Source organism: Salminus brasiliensis, chromosome 18 (genome assembly GCF_030463535.1).
Source record: "Salminus brasiliensis chromosome 18, fSalBra1.hap2, whole genome shotgun sequence".
Classification (NCBI taxonomy): domain Eukaryota; kingdom Metazoa; phylum Chordata; class Actinopteri; order Characiformes; family Bryconidae; genus Salminus; species Salminus brasiliensis.
In genome coordinates, this window is record NC_132895.1 from 23903665 (window position 1) to 23926173 (window position 22509).

At 41.7% G+C, this 22509-nt stretch overlaps 1 protein-coding gene across 1 annotated transcript in view; it reads right to left on the minus strand.

Moving 5' to 3' along the window:
* gabrb4 (gamma-aminobutyric acid type A receptor subunit beta4) overlaps nt 1-20413 on the minus strand; it is an 80488-nt gene extending 60075 nt beyond the window's left edge. The window contains exons 1-2 of the mRNA XM_072661345.1: nt 18970-20413; nt 16461-16552 (exon numbers count right to left, since the gene is read on the minus strand). Of these exons, the coding sequence (XP_072517446.1) occupies nt 16461-16552; nt 18970-19049 (172 nt within the window). The 5' untranslated portion in view covers nt 19050-20413. The remainder of the gene's footprint in view (nt 1-16460; nt 16553-18969) is intronic.
* Nucleotides 20414-22509: the final 2096 nt, after the last annotated feature.

The window sequence follows — 22509 nt, forward strand, 5'->3', positions numbered from 1 at the left end:
CTAGATGTTGGACTATTTCTGTGAGGATTTGATTGCATTGAGCCACAGGAGCATTGGTGAGATCAGGTACTGATGTAGGGTGTTCAGTTCTGGCACTCTAACTCATCCCAGAGGTGTTGGATGGTGCTCCATCACTCCAGAGAAGGCAGTTCCACTGTTCCACATCCCAACAGTGAGGGGTTTTATACCTCTCCAGCTGAAGCCTGGCAATCCTTTTCTATGGAGATTATACAAGCTGTGTGTGTGCAGTTGAATGCCGGCGTCAGCGATGGGTGCACCTTAAAGTGGCTGAATTCTCCTATTACAGGGGTGAATTCATTCTCATATATATACACACAGACATATCAAGTACTAACAAATCAAATGGGTCTATATATCCATGCATTGTTCACTTCAAGGGTCATGTGATTTACATTTAAGGCTTTGGTTGACACCATTATACAGAGCGACAGTCATATGAATCATGTTACAGAAGTAGGTGAATGTAATGTTGAGAGTCTTGCCCAGCTGGGGAATCGAACCCCGCTCTGCCACAGGGGTAGGCTAGGGTTGTTATTTACTGGTGGATATCAATTGTTGCAAAGATGCACCAATTATGGTACAGCTCTGACAATGTGAGAAATTGCAGGAGGCATTATGGTTGAAATAGCAGTAATTTTAGAATGGTAAGTTTATAAGCAGTAATGAATTGAATAATCACAGTGGCATAATGTAAGCAATAATATCTCAAAATTTGTAATTTCATTGTTTTCCAGTTTTCTTTTAACCCCATTTGTGCAATGCATGCACCATCAAATTTTCAGTATTTCAATTTTACAGTTTATGATGCTGTGTTTTCCGGCACTGGAATCTGCACGTCCTGATGCTGAGCAAGGAAGGGTGAGGAAAGGCCTGCAGGGTGAAATGAAGCTGTGTTCACAGCCTCACGGGCATGTGGCGTCTATTTCAAGCTTTGTTAACGGCCGGCAGACGATACAATAAAACCTCAGTTCCAGCGGCGATGACAGTGTGGTCTCTGGGGTGTGGCTTGGGGAGGTTACCGATGGTTGGGGATTGAAGGGGGGGGGTGTTCTCTATCTGTCTATCTGTTCTCTACACTCTCTCTCTCTTTCTCTTTCTTTCTCTCTCTCTCTTTCCCAATCTTTCCCTCACGCCTCGCTTTGTTTAGAGCCTCTTGTGCGACATCATTATTCGGTGGCCCCCTTGGCTGGGGTTAGGAAGCTCCATCTCTGGCTGATGACTCATTGCTCCCCCTTGCATGCACAAATCAATGATGGGGGACACGCTTTTGCCCCCCCCCAACACACACACACACACAACCTTTTGGCACTCGCATTCCTACCTTCATCTCAAAGTCCAGACGAACCCAAGGAAAACACTCCCGCACTCCCCATGCCGACAACAAAGCTATGGCCTCGTGCTGTTTTAGCTACCAAGCAACTCTTCCATTTTGTCAAGCAGACGCTGCTTCGCTGTTGCTAGGAGTAAGCTGCTGTTCGTTCTATCTATCTGCTGCAATAAATGTAGATGTAATTGCTAAATGAGATAACTAGATGATGTAATTATGCAATTCATAATTTTCTATTGACTATTTGTCAATGCTTAGGATATCTGCAAAGGCATTTATTCAATGTAAGAAGGACGTTTCATAAAATTCAGGTCCTGCTTCTGTTGATCTGTTGACCACTTGTATTCTATACTGTCCTTCCCTGCACCAGTCCCACAAAAGCCAATTCACATTCACATTCAAATGCAAATGTACTCAGCCAATGAAGTGATTCTGATTCTGTTCTGGCAACGAATGGATGCTCACAATTAAACGCATGAGATCGAGACCGGGGAACCGTGTTTACCAATTAATACGAAATGTTTGCACACTAGCTATTACTAACCAGCCAGCATGAGTCACGGAGAGCGGTGTGTCACCGCGACATGTGACCGGGCACTAGACGTCCCACAGACATGAACATCCTGTCAAATTTGAGTTTGTTCCAAGCCCCCTTGACCGAGCCAGTCACATATAATGTACAATAAAGCATAAAGGAAGAAAGATAAATGTCAGCCTTCAGGTTTCATCACAGGGATTATCAACACACTCTCTTACGCACGTACATGCATAAATGCACACACACACACACATAGTCTCCGCTGAGCCTGGTGCTACTAAATCCCCCTGTTAACAAGATGGGGTTCTCAAGATATTCGCAATATGAACAACCATATCTGTCTTGACCAGGTTCAATCCTCCGGAGGCATGGTGGAATGGATGAGGCACTGCAGTCAAGGTTTGGGACTATGGTGTTGGGAACAATCCTAACTAAGGCTTCTGGATTTAAAATACATACATCCAAATATATAAAAACGGTTCACAGACACTCACATGATGATGTCAGCCAAGTAGGTAATGATAATATGGTACAAATTTGATGTCAGACTCATTACCAAAAACGTTATATTTAAAAGAGTAGGGTGAACTGTGTCACAAATGCTAGATTTAGCCTAATTAAATGTTCTTAAGGTGAAAACAGTAATTTGTTTGGTATGAAATACTCTTTCCAGAGAAACCTACAGAAGTAGAGTTGTTCACAATAGTGGGGATAGGACCAGACATCTGAAGAGTTTAAGACATTAACAAACCCAGGACTCCAAATGTTTATTATACACCTGTTCGTTTGCATTGTAGTCACTGTAATTATTGAATAATAAGCCTTAAAGGTGTAATAGCTTGGATTTTAAGGGGATAAGGTCAATAAAAGCTACATCACAAAAATAGAGGTTACATAAAATGGCCAGGTTATAAGCGCCCAGGTTTTGTGTTATTATATATTTATTACAGCTCCGGTCTGAAATCCTCTACCTTCAGCCCAACTTAATTTGTTCACTATTCATTTAACAAAGCTTTTAAAGCACTGCCAAAGGCACTAAAGTTGTACAAAATGCAGATAACAAAGAAAACAAAAGGGGGGAAAACAATTACTGATACAATTTACAGGCCACTGCTTTTTATTAGATTTCCCTGCAGTCCGCAGAGGCCACTTACAACTCGGGTGAAATGGTGAGCTTCTCAAAGATAATGTAATTAGCGGCCTTTTGGTTCACACTTTAATTTCACTGGGATCTCTGGTGGCGTTTCCCCTTCCATACAAAGGGTTTAATACTTCATCAGCCATCGATTTTGCCTATGGCCTGGTTCTCATTCTCCACACCAGGGTTATGCAGCTCAGTGGAGGACAATCTGAGGATTTGGAACCTTTAAAGCTCCAAGACGCTCAATCCTAATCTACTCAAGAACAAATCTACAATGTTGCATTTTTGAATGAATGGTATAGTACTGTCTCACGGAGGAAATTCCTTATTAAGTTACACTGTTAAATGTATAAGATCTTTGTGGAACCTTCAAGGAACAACTTTCTTCTAAACACCATGTTCCTCAAAGCACCTTAAAGGTTCTTCCACAGTTTCCAAAAGTTCCAAAAGTTCCAAAAGTTCCTCAAGGATCTTTTACTCTGAACAGTGGTTTACATTCTGCATTGACAGGTTGGAAACTGTGCTTTTTTTGACATCAGGAAATGTATCAAAGCACTATGATTAGCTCATATATCCATCTATAGTTAAATAACCACACCCAGCCCTAATTAAAACAACACATTGATCTCTTAAGGCCATTTCTTGTTTTTTGTCTTGGTGGTTCGTTGTAGACTGCCACTCCATGCTGATTTGAGGGTCACTGTATTAGTCACTGACTGTTTAAAATTCATTGGTGTATTCACCATTCAGAGGTCGTTATAATGCCACTTGTGTTGGTGAAGTCCGAGCAGGGCAGGGCCGAAAACCTAAAGGCCTGCTGCCTGGGAGGCTTTTAATCGTGCCATGGCGTTCCAGTGTGATAGATATCTGAGTCCAGTGATGGTGGGATGTAGAGAGATAGGGCCGCACTTGGGCTTTCTGTGCTCAGCCACCACGTGGGTGTGCATATGTCTGGAAAATGGGGGTGGTGTGAGGTGCTGATCAGAATAGATGTTTGTGTTTGTGTGTGTGTGTGTGTGTGTGTGTGTGTGTGTGTGTATGTTTGTGTGCGCTTTATGGTGCAAGATATCTGCACCCTGACTGATCTGCAGCTCACAGAAAAATCATTTAAGAAGATACGCGGCAATGTGACTCAGTCTAAACGGCCAGATCGGAGCGACTCGTCATTCGCTGAGAAGAAATGAACGACAGGCAGTTGTGAGGGAGGTTTTTTTTTTAGAGATAACAGACCTCCTGAATATTTGGGGTGATATCTCTGTTCAACCTAAATTAGAAGGCTCATTTCGCAGCTACTGGAAATCTTGGACAGCTCTTCAGATCAAGTTTTTTTAGCATGCACCTCAGTTTAGGAGTGTGAACTATTCAGATAAATGCCAGATTTAGGTTGAATTAAAAAGATTTAGAGTGTGAACAGTCTAAAAAACACCAGATTTGGTGAGGAAATCGGCCAATGGGCCATTTTACCTACTGTGTGAACATGAGAAATGTTTGTGGACACCCCTTCTAATGAATGCATTCAGCTACTTCAAGTTGCACCCATTGCTGACACAGATGTGCACATACAAAAACACAGCTTTATGAAAATATGACTTTCTAGAGCAGATAAACATGAACATATTTTCACTAAGACTAAAGCCTTCTTCCCTGGACAGTAGAGATAGTTACTCCACCAAAAGCAGGATACACTTTTTTATACACTTGACTTGAAACAAACAATGAACAAGCATGTGTCCAAATACTTTTGTCCATATAGTTGATATGGTTTACTATACAATAGAAAATGGTGTCCCCTGCAAGCGAGCCACTATATTCTTTCCTGAATGTGCCTCATCAAATCAGGAATGTGTAGAGGAATGTGTTTTCTCATAAATAAAGAAGCTTAAATCTATTATTTTTATACATAAAAGAACATTGATTAAATGTATACACTTATGAATGTTAGAGATTAGTTCACATTTGGAATCAATAACCAGACAACCCACTAGTCAGTATAAAAACATGGGGGAACCAAATCATTTTTGTGTTCATCACTGAAAAGGGAGGGAAACCCACACCATCTCATAAAAGTGTGTGTCTTTGTTGCTACATATTGCATGTATATGAAGAAAATGCATGTGTTATATAAGTTGTGTGTATAAGAAGCAAAAGCGTACATAAATTAAACAGCTTGGCAGTCAGCTAACAGACTAACAGGCTACTCCAGGGATTACCAGTTTTATATGTTTATAAAGCTATATTTATATTATTTATATTTGATATTATGAGCAAATCTGAGTGGACAGTGGAACAGTCGTATGTGGAGTTTCGGTGACTTTTATCAATAATGTAAAAATAGTTCAGACCAGAGGAGGATGGGTCCCTCCTTCTGAGTCTAGGTTCCTTCCAGCACTGAGTGAGTTCTCCTTTACCACTGTAGCCTTTGGCTTTCTCACCGAGGGGTTGTGTTGTTGATCTCTTGTCCTCTTACTGTTTACTGATTCTATAAAGCTACTTTGTGACAACACCAGTTGTAAAAAGTGCTACACAAATAAATCTGATTAGATTCGATTTGTTTTTCACATTAATTCTGAAGTGAAAATCAATAAGTAAAAGTTTTACACTGACACAAAATACCAACAGCACCGTAATGAAATGAATTACTAAAAAAAAAAAATATTAGCGGCGTATTAACGGTTTTACTTAGTGATGTAAACACAGCTTTGCTACTGTTGAGCTCAAAGGGAAGATTACACTTTATTAATGCTGAAATATGGATTAAATATCATAACTCTTAGCTTGCATAATTCAGCCCAATGACTGATCACCCATTTATCACTTAAAAAGTTGTTGAAGCATTTTCCCTATTAAAGCTTCTCTGTCCGAGCTTTGACGTGTTTGAGGCTAAAGCTCTCCTTACTATACTTTACAATATAGATATTGTAAGAAATAAAGGATATACCTCTAGCCAGTTTAATAGGCATCTATTTGTTCCCCTGGCTAAAAATAACTTGTGATTAATCATAATTAATCACAGAATATTGTTGTGATTAATGCAGTTAAACGTTTTTAATAGATTTTATATATATATATACAGTATATATATATATATATATATATATATATATATATATATATATATATATATATACACAAACTATATATATATATATATATATAAATATAATATATATATTTAAATATGATTTCCTATTAGTCTTCTTTATTAGTAAAATTGCATATTATGGCTATAGTACATTGTGGTTTACAAAATATGAAGAGTTTTCGTTCCTTCTGCAACGTAAACTGATAAACTACGCTGTTTTATACACTGCAGGTGGTGATGCTACAAGTCATGTTATTTGCATTGTGACGTGTAGTCTTGCATTCAGAGCAACAGTGTCAGGTGTGTCGATCTGCGTTTTGCCCAGAACCCCAGTCTCCCACATGGTGTGGTAGCTCACTGGCAGGTAGTGTTCCAGTTGCATCTGTTGTATCTGTTGTGCCACATTAACCATTAACCGGTTTTCTCTTTGTGTGTGTGTATGTGTGTGTGTGTGTGTGTTAGTGCTGGGCTGCAGTGCTGACCACATGTTCTCAGTACTCTAAACTCCCTGCAGTGACAGTGGGCTGACGGTGTGTCCTCACATTGTGGAAATTAAAACAAACCGCAGCATGGCACATTACTCACAGCTAAAAATCACACCGCATCTTTCTCACCACCACCCAAACAGCAACCACCACTGGAAAAAACCCCCAAAAAAACAATAAATCGGTGAAAAAAACAAAAAAAAAGAGAGGGATAAAATCCTGTCTTGCCACGCGAAGTCCTGATGATTCATGGCCTCGGATGTGACATGTTGCGTATCCAGGCAACTGCTTCCCTGCTCCATTCCGTTAATTAAAGTTTCAACGTGTTTTTTATGGTCGGAACATAAACGGACGGGCCCAGGCTCAGGCAGGACCTGGACGCACCGAGGTGCCTCTTGCTGGAGGAAAGGAAGAAGACTGGAAATGAGAAAGCGCAATCTCGTAAAATCAAGGTCCTCAGAGACTGACCTGATTATTGAGGTCGTAAATAAGACCCTCACGGGTGTGATTAATCCCTTGTCTTTCTCTTCCGCCGTCTCTTGTTCCATTTGCATGGGCCGAAGCGGCTGCATGGTTTATCGCTGGCGGGTTAAAACCATTTAGCAGGTTGCAGAGAACAAAGAAATAAAATATCGACCAGTTGAGTTTTGTTTTTTGGTTCTTTTGCAGTCACATTCCAAAAGTACAAACCCATAAAAGGAGCTACCAGCAATCTTACCAGCAATAACAAAAGCTTTTCGTTATGTGATGCTAATTAGTCCTCATTTATTGAAACAAGTTACAATGTTGTCAAAAGTGGAGATTCATAGATGTGTCCTTTTAATAGCCCTTGTAAAGCTGCAGATTCAGAACTGTCAATCATTATTTCAGCTTGTGTTTGTAACAGATGGACAGATGAGATATTAATCTTTATTAAGATTTATAGTGGTGTGTCAAGCATCTTACAGGCCCAAGTGGAAAATGAAGAATGGGACAATATAAGTTATTGTTATCTCTCAAACAAGTTTAAGCTCTCAATGCAGTGGCAGCTAACATTAACCTAAAGGCTAAGATTGGAGAACATGTTCGGATCACAATAATTAGACATCTAGACATTAGGACAAATAGGAAGGGTAAATAGATTCCCCAGAAATCCTTACTTGCCTTATGTGCATCTAAAACCTCAAACTAAAATCTTAAACTAATGGTCTAGAAATCTTTTTAATTGACGATATAATTACATACCACTACACAATACAAATAATATTAATAAAAATCCATTTTTTTAATTTATTGAATATTTTTTTACCTTAGTGTTTTTATACTTTTAGCGTTAAAATATAAGAATAAATGTAGAATATTGATGGTTGTGAAGTGTCTGTTTGAAAATGGTTACCATGCATTCTGATGGGGTGCAATCTACATAAAAAGAAGGTAACTATACTACAGGGATGTCTGTGAAGCACTGATGGAAGCTAACTACTGACATTCATTATATGGACAAATAATGAAAGCACTGACACACTGTTTTCTTCAAAATCAAAGGTGTTATAGTAGGAGTTTATCCTATTTGTTGGAGTAACTGTCTCTTCTGCCCAGAACAGAAGGCTTTCTACTAGATTTTGGAGCATTGCTGTAAGGATTTGATCACCAACCAATCTCACTTGGAACTCCCCAATTCAACCATCATTTCAGAGAACACAGTTCCAATGCTCCACATGTTAAACCCCATCCAGCCCATGCTTGGCATTAGGAATGGTGCCAATTCTATTGCCGGTACTTCTCTACAGAGACTAGGCAAGCTGTGTGTGTGCGTTTGCACATCTGTTTCAGCAATGTATGCTGATGGCAGCAAACGGAGTGTGGTAGCATAAATGTTTTTAGGAAACTGGATCTTTCTATGAGGCATGAGCGTATAGTTCATTATTCATTTATAGCTTTTAAAAATGTACAGTTCTGCAGGTCTATATATATATATAGACATATATAGGTCTATATATGTGTCTATATGTGGAGCCCAGTAACGATTTTAAGGGACCCGGTCACCTAAAGTCAATTGAAAGTCATTATGTAAAAATGATAAGTCATTTTCAGTCTAATTTCTACAGTCTGCTACATCTGTAGCACATGGTGAATTACTATAGGCAATAAATCTAATAGTACAGTAATAGCTGTCACTGCAAATTTCCATAAAATAATTACAGAACAGGGTTTCAAACTGGTTTGGAGAAAGCAGGGCTTGGAACGGGTTTGAGGAACAAAAATTCTGGATAAGAACATCAGCTAGTTAAGTATACTGGATAACAACACTGCCTTCCCTGTGGCATACTAGGGTTCAATTCCCTAGGTGGACAAACACACCATACCAACAAGAGTCCTTACACTACTTCACATACCTGTGTAACATGATTCAACTGTTTAAAGTACTATGGTCTCCATATTGACTCCATATTGACTTAGAGCTATCTTTGAATTTTTAGTCTATTCAAACTAGCAGAGGTTTTTCTTGAGTAAATAGGGAAGCACTTTTGTAAGTCGCTCTGGAGAAGAGCGTCTGCTAAATGCCTTAAATGTAAATGTAACTGTGAGTCGCTCTGGATAAGACAAGCCCTTCTAGCTTCAAGTACGGCTCGGCTCGACCCGCCATCCCTAAAAATCCACGGAAGACGAACGTCCAGACTTTTTTCTGTCCTGGCACCAAAGTGGTGGAACGAGCTTCCCCTGGGAGTCCGAACGGCAGAGTCGCTCGTTGTCTTCAAACCCAGACTGAAGACCCTCCTCTTTAGAAAATACTTGGGTGAATAGCAGAGTGGTCACCTTATGGACTTGTGTTTAGTGGTGACTAAACTTAGAAGTATCTTAGAATTTTAGCCTATTCAAACTAGCTGAAGTTATTCTTGGGAAAATAGCAAAGCACTTTGTAAGTCGCTCTGGATAAGAGTGTCTGCTAAATGCCTTTCATAGGTTTTCATGATTTTTCATTTATATTATGTTATATTTGGGATGGAAACTGTTAAAGTATTGGAACTGTAATTCCACTTCGAAGCACTGAAAGGACATATTCATGGCAGATTAACTAATGAACCATCATGCCAACATAGGTGCTGTGAAAGAACATTGTTTTGTGTTGAAAACGTCTTTGAAAACCAATGAGTTTTTAAACTGGTCTTAAAATTGTCACCCTAGAATGGGCTTGCATTGCTTCTAGAACACTTTTTAATCGAAATTAAATGGCAACCTAATATATTATAGGGCTACACTTCATTATTACATTATGCTGAGATATGAGTATATGAAGTCCATACCATCATTTTTACAGCCAGACATAAAAACCTCCACGTTTAAGGACCTAACGGCCAACCAAGAGCCAAGAAAAAATCTCCTTACAGTCAAAACATCTCCTCAGTCTTTGGAGGGCTTGCATTGGAAAATGTCCTATTTTCGACCATTGGCTACTTCAAAGATTACACACGCTTAAATAAAAAAGGTGCCTGAAGTTGTTTTGGAGACATGCCATAGAGGAGCCACCTTCAATGACTCAAAAGTGAAATGAAATGTGAGATTGTGCAGAACCTTTTAGAAATATTGTTTGTACACCAATTAGAAGTACCATTTAAACCATTTAGGGACCTATATTTTTAAGCATTTAGCTATGGAATGCCAGGAATGTACCTCCAGATTGGTGTGATTCCAATACAAGCCCTCTAAATTAGACTCTAAAACTGAAAACTGCAACATGCATGATGATGGTGATGATAATATTGATGATGTGGGCCATCGTCGCCAACAGTTTCCATCATGAATCCCATAAGCTCTTTATATCCTCCTCACCATACCACGATTGTGTAGAGGACTCTAGTGGTTTGGAGTTCTGCTCAGCCAGGTTTCTCTGACTTCCTCTCTCTCTCTCTCTCTCTCTCTCTCTCTCTCTCTCTATTTCTCTCTCGAGCTCAGATAGCATGCTACCATCCATGGGCTATTTGTTGAGGAACCAGAGCCAAAGCCAATAAACTACTGCGCAAACAAGAAAGCCGAGTGAAGACGAGAGCAGAGCAAAGACGAAACGCGAAGGCTCATCATCCGCTACTGGCAAAACAATGAACAGCGCCGAGACCAACGCAACAAGACATGAGAGCAAAGCTGCTGTGTCAGATAGGTTGAGCATCTGAACTCCTTATGAAGTTACAACTTGCGTAGCACATTACTGGTGTTTGCTTATTAGGGAAAAAAAGCACCTGAAAACAACATGAGAGACATGAGAATGTCTTAATTGGACATCTTAATGAAGGATGTGAAGGACAATATGTAAAAATATTAAATGGAGAAGTAATGCAATTAAATAATTAGGTGCTTATATTCTTTAAAACAGCAAACCAAACGGCGGGGGTGACAGGTTTGATGACGTCTCCAAAGGAATACTGATATATTACTGGGTGTTTGCATCTGGGTTATAGATATAGTGGGAGCTAGGGGGGCTTTGGCCTTCTGCTTGCAATCATAATGTAAGTGATGTGCAATGATATAAGAAACAATTGGTAGATAGTTCTCAACATTCGACGAATGATTGGGTAGATAGATCAATTTTACCAATACTTCAAATATTTTAATATTTCAGGATAATTGCTGAATATCTTTTGTGGTCAGAAAGGGCACAATGATTGTTTTATGGTTGGCTACTGTGCCAAAATACTAGCATATTAGCAATGAAGCCTTTTTTTCACCTTAAATGTGAAAAAAGTGACCGCCATGAACTTTTGATCATTACCAGTTTTTGGTGGCTGCTACAACCAAGGCGCTTTTTGCCTATAGTGCATTATTTGATTGAAGAAGATCTACGTAGTGCACTGTACAGTAAAAAGAGAACCGTTATAGATCTGGCAGCCTGTCACTGTTTTTACACCAATTCTGCAATGAAGCATATTCATTTTTCCCCATCCACTTCTTCCTGGGCAGGGTCGCAGTAGTTCTGGAACCAACCCAGAAACAATGGGCGGTAGACAGGAGTACCCCCATGTGCACCACATATACCATTAACCCACAGACTCACACCTAGGAGCATTTTAGCAAGGCCAATTTGCCTAAAAAAAGAAGCACAGAGCAGTTACAGTACCCCAGCTGCATTTCTGAATACTCTTGCAATGTAGCTGAGCCCTGCTAGTTCCTGGCATAGACGGCTACTTGCCCAGCTTGTGATTTAGCTAAGTAAGAAAGCTGACAATGGTGAAGGCAATAATAATGTGACAAATATTTAGAACACTGCAGACTTGAACCATTGACCATGGACATGCTCTGAAATGTAAGAGCATAGCTGATTAGCCAATAGCCACTGCAGTCCAGTACCATATTTGATCATATCTTGAGACTCAAATGCAAAGCAAAAGTAAATCATTTGTTGGATGTTCCTCTCTGGTTTTGGAAGCTGCAGCGAAAAAAGGCTAGTTAACTGCTGTGTGTTTGTCATCTTCACTCCAGTAATGTCTCTGGAACCTACTGCTAGGTCTCCTCTAAAGTGAAATTCTGGCTATGGGAATGGTATGCACGGATGTATGTGTTCGTGAGAAAGGCCACGGTTGGCTTAACATGGTATGGTCTGACGTCTCTCTTTATCTCTCTCTCTCTCTCTCTCTCTCTCTCTCTCTCTCTCTCTCTCTCTCTCTCTCTTTCTCTCTCTCTCCCTCCCATGTACTCCCCCCCGACACACACACACACATACACACATTAACTGGACCCTGCAGCTATCCCCCCCAACCCAGTGGAAAGCTTGAGCATGTTCATGGCGGCTTGGCTTCTCTACTACCTTCACTCTCTCTCTCTCTCTCTCTCTCTGTTTCTTTTTTAAAAATTTGACTGGCCAGCTTAGCCCTAATTCCAGCCCAGTTCAAAAGCAGACTTGCTCGCGACCCCTTGAATGTGGTCAACAGTTGTATTAGGAGAATGTGAATCTGACTGATGACAGATCACTCTTAAAAACAAAGGTGCCAAAAACAGTTCTTCAGAGTGATGACCACTTCTGGTTCCCTAAAGAACCTCTACCTGGATGGTTCTTCAAAGGTGTGTGAGGTGACAAACTGAAGACTGTAAGGACTGAACCCTACCTGATAGAACCATACCTTCAAACAAAGAACCATTTTGGAACCTTTATTTGTAAGAGTGTGCAGCCAGGTCAGCTGGCCCTCAACCACAAAACTCAAACCACTTGAGACCCTGAATGCATCAAGCAGAACGATGTTGGGTGTAGGATCAAGAAAGCCTGGAACTGAGGTGTTCATGCTAACAATGAACTGGGAAGCATGCTCTGTTAGCGAAAAACAGAGGAACTTCTTTAAGGAACTTTATACAAGAGGTTTTCCATCATGGAGAAGAACAATGTAAGTCAACAAATTTTACTAAAGAACCATTGAAGATCACCCTGTTTTAAGGGTGTACAGCACCCTCCTATTTCTTCCTCATAATCTGGTTGACGAATTCAATGAATAATTTCAAGCAAGGTAATCTAGAGTGACAGAGAGAGAATATGTGTATAGTAGACAACACTATAAGCATATTCTACAAGTAAGACCAGCCAATTCAATGTATATTAATGTAAAAAGATTTGATGGATTATGGATTTTCAATCACTTTTAAACATTATTTGTTAAATTCTTCCCCTTTCCTCCCAATTTGGTACAGCCAATTCACCCACCTGTTCGTAGCACCCCTAGCACTAACAATGCACCCAACACTGGAAGAGTAAGGACCCTAGCTCTGCCACACCAGCTAACAGACACCTGTGCCAACATCCAACTTTGCTTAAGAGTGATGAGCAGAGAGAGCGCCATCTACCCACCCAGAGAGAGCAATGGCCAGTTGTGCTCTTTCAGGCTCTGGCTGCTGATGGCAAAGCGGCTTGGCTCAGGATTCAAAGTCATGACCCCTGGACCTAGATCATTTCTATTGGTTAATTCATCATGAAATTTTGACACGATGTTTAGAACAACTGCTATATTCCCATTATGTCAAAACATGAAAAATTGAAGAAATGGAGATAAAAGCTTTTGGATGGATGGGCAGATAAATGAGTGATGGGATATATGGATGGAGTGGGTGGCTGAATGGATGGGTAGGTAGATAGAATGCTAGAGAAAAAGGACTGTCCATCGAGCTATACCAGTGTTCAGCTTGCTCAGACCTCTAGTGAGTTTGATATTGCTGTGCTCTGTGCACTTCCCAGCATAGATTTGCTTCTTTGGTGAAATACAGGCTAATTTGCTGAGGGTGAGCTGAATGGCTAAATCGAAAAAAGCACCTTCTGTAGCAAATTTACGGCCTCTTTGCAATATCAGGGGGTGAACCAGAGACGTATGATGAATGGTTGGACACAGTGTCCTTCAAACAGTGCATTTCTGTGGGCGCTGCAAAGTCTTTCTGAGTTCTCTGGTTGGAAAACCATCTCTGGGGTCCTTTAAAGTTGTGAACGTGTACAGAACTACAGAGCTGAAACGGTGTGCTCAGCCTTTAGAAGCTTTTTCTACTGTTTTTGCATTTTTTGACTTTTGTGAAGTCAAAGACAAGTGCAGTGGAGTCAGTGTCATCATTCATTGCACTAGTACTTATATGTCCTTGGAAGGGCGATTGGAGGTCTGTGGGGCAGAACGTAGTGCGAGGGTTTTTCTACTGTCTTATTGCAGTACACATCTCTCAGTACACTGGATTGATTATCTTTCAGTAGAGTCATTTTAAACATTGCAATAAAGGTCTTTCAAACACTACACTGAGAGTCATCCAGGACATTACACTGAATGCTTTCAAACACTGCACTGAAAGCCTTTCAATACGTTGCACTGGGATTTTTTCAGTAGACAAGACCAAGAGTCATTCAATACATTGCAGTGGACATTCTTCAGTACAGTGCTGTGGACGTCTTTCAGTAGATTTCTTTTAAGAATTATTTCAAACACTGCACTAAGAGTCATTCAGAACATTGCACTGAATTATTTCAAACAATGCACTACACAGAGTATTTCAGTACATTACACTGGGAGTTTTTCAGTGCACTACACTGGGAGTCTTTCAGTGCATTACGCTGGGAGTTTTTCAGTGCACTACACTGGCAGTCTTTCAGTACATTACACTGAGTATTTCAGTACATTACACTGGGAGTTTTTCAGTGCACTACACTGGCAGTCTTTCAGTACATTACACTGAGTCTTTCAGTACATTACACTGGGAGTCTTTCAGTACATTACACTGAGTCTTTCAGTGCATTACACTGGGAGTCTTTCAGTGCATTACACTGGGAGTTTTTCAGTGCACTACACTGGGAGTCTTTCAGTACATTACACTGACTATTTCAGTACATTACACTGAGTATTTCAGTACATTACACTGGGAGTCTTTCAGTGGATTACACTGGGAGTTTTTCAGTGCACTACACTGGCAGTCTTTCAGTACATTACACTGAGTCTTTCAGTACATTACACTGGGAGTCTTTCAGTACATTACACTGAGTCTTTCAGTGCATTACACTGGGAGTCTTTCAGTGCATTACACTGGGAGTTTTTCAGTGCACTACACTGGGAGTCTTTCAGTACATTACACTGACTATTTCAGTACATTACACTGAGTATTTCAGTACATTACACTGGGAGTCTTTCAGTGGATTACACTGGGAGTTTTTCAGTGCACTACACTGGGAGTCTTTCAGTACATTACACTGAGTATTTCAGTGCATTACACTGGGAGTCTTTCAGTACATTACACTGGTAGTTTTTCAGTGCACTACACTGGGAGTCTTTCAGTACATTACACTGGGAGTTTTTCAGTGCACTACACTGGGAGTCTTTCAGTACATTACACTGACTATTTCAGTACATTACACTGAGTATTTCAGTACATTACACTGGGAGTTTTTCAGTGCACTACACTGGGAGTCTTTCAGTGCATTACACTGGGAGTCTTTCAGTGCACTACACTGGCGGTCTTTCAGTACATTACACTGAGTATTTCAGTGCATTACACTGGGAATCTTTCAGTACATTACACAGAGTATTTCAGTACATTACACTGACTATTTCAGTGCATTACACTGGGAGTCTTTCAGTGCATTACACTGGGAGTCTTTCAGTGCATTACACTGGGAGTCTTTCAGTTCATTACACTGGGAGTTTTTTAGTATGTTGCACTGGGACATATGCACTGGGAATCATTTCTCAGAGTCCTTTTAAATATTGCATTGGAAGCCTATCAGTACGTTGCACTGGGAGTCTTTTAGTACGTTGCACTAGAAGTCCTTCAGTACATTGCAGTGGAAGTTTTTCAGTGCGGTGCTGTTGACGTCTTTCAGTACATTGCTTTAAAAAACGTTTTAAACATAACAATGGAAGTCTTTCAAAAAGTGCATTGAAAGCCTTTCAGTACATTACACTGGGAGTTTTTCAGTACACTGCACTGGGGGTTTTCAGTACACTGCACTGGGGGGTTTCAGTACACTGCACGGGAACTATTTCAAACTACTGCATTGGGACTCATTCAGTACATTGCAGGGGGACCCTTTCAGTACATTGCACTGTGACTCTTCGGGAAAACCTGAAGGTGGAGAACCACTCTGAGATTCCTCACTGTCTTCACCTAATCTTGGCTTTAGTTTTCTCATAGCATGAAGCCAACACCATACTTCAATAACATAAACATGTCTGCATCTGGGTACTTTTCACATTTCAGTTCAGGCAGCACCTGACTCAGATCCGTGAACCAGCTTTATGGCAATGGCAAGATCCATTCATTATACAATTAAAGCATCATAAGCTCCGATAGAACCTACAGGTTTTAACCACATTTTGAGCTCGACTCAAAATCGTGCTCAGGCAGGCGAAGCTGAAAGGCTCCAGAAAAGAGAGGAGCTGACGTACCTCCAAAATCCGGCCGGAGACGGATGTCATACCCCTTCAGCAGTTTGTCCACTGTCGACTTGGCCACAGATATTCCAGATCCAGTGGATGTGCTGTAGGAAAGACAGTTAAGACCACTTGGTTATTTAAAAAGAAGCCATATTTAGGAGTATTTCTGAAATTACATAATTGAAGACGCCTTTTTTTTTTTTTTTTTAGAGGAGGTGTATAAAGTGACACTCTTAATGAACATACAGTTATGCAGATTCGGTGTGTGTATTATAGACCATGTGGCAACGCTTATTGGCTTATTGATTTCAGTATCCGCACTCTAAACAAGAAAAAGCAACTAAATCAAGCAGGTTAATTAAAATCTTAAAAAAAGGAAATTGGTGGCAATACAAACAATGGCTTCGTCATGACATCAGTGACATCAACAATGTCATATGTCCTATAATACCTGAATCTGCTGAGAGCCTTCACTCAGTATGTAATAGCAATCACATTAATATGTGTGTAGCGTAGCAGTATAGTGACTAGGTTTATAGATAGACAGTAAATAGAGTGGACAGTGATTTTTTCACTGTGACCTGTAATATCCTAGTTACACCACTGTTAACAATCAATAATGCCCTCCATACAGAAATGACTTTCAGTTCATAATTCATAATTGTTACTCTCAATGCATGCCACTCTTCTCATAGCACCTACATGTTAATATAAGAGTACCTGTTTGGATCATAATAAGCAGCATATTTGTCTGTTACATACATGCCAGAGAACTCTCACTGTGCTGACATACATATTTTAGTACATCATTATAACAGGGGTAAATATTTCATGATTAAAGAGATATAAATAACACATTTAAGAGGCTGTGAAGGACCTGTTTGAACATGGGCACCATGAATAAGGGAGTTTATGAATAACAGACAGTGGAGATACATGTCAGGTGTCAGGGTTATCTGTGCAGTATTGGTGGAAGCTAACTGGTGAGGTATACAGTTAAGAAACTGGATCCTCATGAGGCATATGGGTGTACATCCTTGCCTGTATTTTGGGTGGGGGATAATTGCACTGGGGCCCATGGCACAAAGGGGCCCAATCAAATATTTATTGGACCCCTCCATGCCATGAGCCCCAGTGCAATTACTAGTTACCCCCTTTAGAGCAGTAAAAAAAAATTACATGACAGCCTTGGTTAATGTGTAAATCTTCCAGTGTGGTTCAGAGAGCATCACCATATTGCCAGTGGTCATTAAACCCATTGGCTTGCTCATTAGAGAGGATTTTCTATATGTAAGGATCATGCAAGCATGGATGAAACCCAAGATGGTCGACTTGGTTTTGAGTGAAAGCCAGCAGCTTCTGCTCTGGGCGGCATGAGGTTGAAACGTCAAAATGGAAGACGTTATGTTTGAGGAAACCGTGAGAAACCGTGAGAGCTTTGCGGATCAGGATCGATCACGGTGACCAGCCCGTGGCCCACCTGCCGGCAGCTCTAGTCTTTCTGACGGTCCGGCAAACAAAAACAAAAAAAATCATAAATAAATGAATGAATGAATAAATAAGTGTCCAAAACGAGCGCGAGCGGCTCACGATGGCCACCGGATTACGCCCGGCCACTTAGCACGTCCACAGGTGGTAACCATCGCGAACGCGCAGAAAGATCTCGCACTAGCCAACATTAAGGAGGATGAAAAGGTCCCCGATGGCGCTACAGACGGGCCTCCATGTCGCGAGGCAACAGGCCTATTTACTGATAGGCGTAGTCGCTGGTGGAGCTCCACTGACCGAGCGCCGCTTAATGTAGTAGAATTAGACGACATGGTCGTGGTGGGTAGGAGGGGGTGGGGAGTTGGTGGTGGTGGTGGTGGTGGATGGAGCTACGCTTTGAACGTCGCCTCTGAAAAAGGTGCGTTTTCGCCCTCTTTTACCTCTTGGTGCTGAAAACGGCACGAACACCGATTGCACTCAGCCAGCGCTCTTTAAGACACGTCTGCAGCAGCAGAGCGAACAGGCCAAACACACTCACCCACATACTCACACACACACACTCTCTCTCTCTCTGTGTCTTGCACACACACACACACACACACATATCTAACAGAGTGTTACTCAGATAATATTACATGGTATGCGTTGTGTAGATCGGAAGATATGGGCACAGCACGTCTCACGGTGCACACACACACACAGACGGGTGCGCGCGAGCACACACATACACACACACACGCGTGCGCGCACACACTCTCTCACACACACACACGCGCGCGCGCGCACGCACCTCAAGTGTTTATGCCAGTAACAGCTATGTGCTGTTGGCTACCAGTGAACGGTCAGCGCTGAATGGCTGTAAGTAGCCTGGCGCGTTTTTAGCCCAAATAATAAACAAACAAACAAATAAATAAATAATAATAATAATAATAATAATAATAATTAAATCCCACGCCCCCCCCCCAACAGCACTGTGCGCTTACACACATCTCCCCAGATCTCCCCAGATCCCCCCCCTCCACCCTTTCCTTACCATTGTACGAAGCAGAGAGACGACAGCACCGTCAGAGCAGAAAGCAATCCACATAGTTTGTCTTCCTGAGGACCCAACATTTCCACAAAAATCCGTTATAATGCACTTTCAGTAATCCAGCCTCCAGTGGTCCAAAACGAGAAGGAATTCTAATAACAAATGGGGGGGAAATCCAACAGAGGGAAAAGGGATTTGTTTTTTTTTTACCAAAAACAAAAAAAAAGGCCAAATCAATGGTTCAAATCAAACCCAAACCAGCGATACACACACATGTGTGTGTGTGATGGCCCTGAAAAACAACAGAAGAAAAGAAAAGGAGGGAAAGCAGATGAGTGGGAAGAGGGGGTCTGCACAGCCTGTAAAGGGTCCCAGCTGTTTTTTTTTTCCTTTTTCCCCCTTTCCTCGGCTATGGAAATCCGTGCAGGTCCCAGACCCCCTCGGCCACAGCAGCATTACACATCTTCCTCAGATTTTTTTTTTGAGGGGGGGTGGGGGGTGGGGGTGGAGAGGGGGGAGTTTTGAAAAAGTGCTGAAAAAAATGAAGGGGGGGGGGTCTTCTGGAGCTGAAACACGAACACGAAGGCAAATCGAAGAGGAGGAGGAGGAGGAGGAGGGTTTGGTGGAAGAGGAAGAAAGGGGAGAGGGGAAAAAGAATGACAAGAGAAATAAAAAAGGAAAGAAAAGAAAGGTCTTCTTCGTTTCCTTCTTCCTTTATTTTTATTTTTACTCTCGCTGTTGCGGATTCCCAGTCCGAAGGTGCGGATGAGCCATGCTGGTGATGATGATGATGAGGAGGAGGAGGAGGAGGAGGAGGGGGAAGGAGGGAGAGGGGGGTTTGCTCCTCTCTCTCTCACTCTCTCTCTCACTCGCTCTCTCTCTCTCTCTCTCTGTTGTTTTAAGGGCTTTTTCTTTCCCCCTTTTTCAAACCTCCCTCAGCTGGACACGTTGGGGTGGGGGGTGTCAGGGGGTGCAGTGGGCGAAAAGACAGAAAAATGAAATCTGCATCCCCCCTCACAGTCGCCCTCGATGCTCGAGATTGGCTTCTCCGCTGATGATGATGATGGTGGTGGTGGTGGTGGTGGTGTTGGTGGTGGTGAAGAAGAAGAAGAAGAAGGAAGAGGAATGCACATTAAAAAAGCCAGAGGAATATCTGATGTAGACGTCAGAGAGTGAAGTCCGTGGTGCCCCCCTTCATGAAGTTACAGGAGAAAAATAATAATAATCGGTTGTAGGTAAGAATCGCGCGCCAATAAAGAGCGCGCCCCCCAAAAATGAGGAAGAAAAAAACGGGAACGTGTCTCGATTTAAAAAACAGGTAGAAAAGTCCAGGATCGCGCCTTGCTGGAGGAGCCCCAGAATCCCCTTTACGCGCGCGCCGTCAGCCCTGCATGTCCCGCTCGCTCGCTCGCCTTGGCGGAGAGACGGAGCCCGAGTGATGACACACTTCAGTGGGGAGGAACCGACACGAGGAGGGAGGAAGGGGAGAGAGAGAGAGAGAGAGAGAGAGAGAGAGAGAGAGACAGAGAAAGAGAGAGAGAGAGAGACGGAGAGCTAAAAGTCCAGCTCAGACTAAGAGAAGACAAAAACGTGAAATGTTTGTTTGGGTTAAAATAAACAAATAAGAAAAAAGAAACGAACAAAAGCCAAAGGGAACCAAAGAGGGGAAAAGGCAGGTCCGTGCATGCGCCCTGTCGCTGAGAGGACTGATGTCTGGTGAGCCTGTTCACTCCGCAACCCACATTAAAAAACGCTGAACGCATTCCCGGCTGCGTTTCCGTGCGTTTTTACGCGTTGCCGAACATTTCCGTTCATTTCCGAGCGTTTCAAGCACTTTGGCAGAGATATCAGCACGCGCACACTTTACATGTTAAATGTACATGTTACAAGTGTGAAGAGAACCACAGGTTCATGTAAATGCCGAATTCAAATTGGCCACACACGCACACAGACACACACACACACACACACACACACACACACACACACACATAGGCCTATATAACCATCAACATTCATAACACATATCGGTATGTTGGCTTCAGTCCACTACTACACGTTTAGGTGTCTTGTTAGGTGCACTTGTCCCCTATACTACGCCATAAACATGCTACAAACAGACAAGAAGTTGTATTATTATTATTATTATTATTATTATTATTATTATTACTACTACTACTATTATTAAATATATATATTTTTTCTTTTTTTTACAGAAGACGAGGCTTTCTGCAGGGATCTGTGTGCTGCCTAGTTGCTAGGCAACCCTGCGAGCAGTGATGCAGCGCCAGTGTGTTTGGAGGGGAAGGCTGCGCGCGACATGGCACATTTTAAAGGAGCTAAGGCGGGACAGGAGGGCAAACGATGATGTCTGCATGTGGTGCAGCCTTCTCCTACCCCAAAAACCCTGCTGCCTTAATGGGACAGCCAGCCTCGCTTCCGCTGCCTGCAGAACGTCCCAGCAGAAACAGAGGACAGCACAGACACACACAGGACAGAGACAGACGGCCATCAGCGCTATCTACAGTAGTTCAGCGGCACTTTACAAGATTAGTTTAATGAGGCATTACCAGCCATATCAGCATGTTCACATTCACAGACTGTACATCATATGTTTACTACACAGCATGTGATGTAGAGCAATACTGGGCTTGGACATGGTGCTGGACTGTGGTCAAGGGTGCACATTGAGCTGATTTGATCAAAGCTACAGTTTAAAACAAAAACAACAAAACAGTTAAGCTGCCAAGGCACGTACCACCCCAATTAATTTGACCAAATGAAACTTATTAGTAGTGAACAATACAAAAACTACAGTATCTTGGAAGGATTTTTGTTATATGGCCATATATAAATATCTTCAGCTCCATGACAACATCAGTTACAGTGTCCTCAGCACCATCTTCAGTTTTCAGCACCACAGATACTACCAGCTCCTAGCACTAGTTCCAGTTTTCAACATGAAGATCCTTTCCTCAGGAACACAGGAGTACCAGCTCCGGTCTTCAGAACCATGAGCAGATCCCAGACAACAGCACCACGGACAGCGACAGCGCTTGTTCTTTGTGCTGGTGCCAGTGTTCAGAACCAAGGACAGCTCCGGTAGACAGTGTAACTCCTGCCTTTTATGGCAGTCTTCATGTACCTCTGCGAGCAATTCTAACAAAATGTCTGTTTACCAACACAGACAGCAAAAACTCATCACTCTGGCTTGTCCAATACCTCACATCGTGTTGTATAATCAACAGTCACAACCCCAAGACAAATGAATGTATCAAAAAGCATCTCAGTGCCTACAATACAGAAGTTGCATGCTACTGTTTTCACAATCAGCTCCAAATAATCTTGAGATTCTGCCATGATGTTCATATCTCTACGCATAAGTTATTTTTTTAGGTTTCATTGATGAGATCCAATACTGTATTTCCCTTTTTGCTGTAATGCAATTGATGCCAGTGCTATGCATCTTGTCCTATATGTGGTTTTGAGTCAATGAATATGATACAATGTCAGATATATGGGAAAGGTATTAATATAACCAAT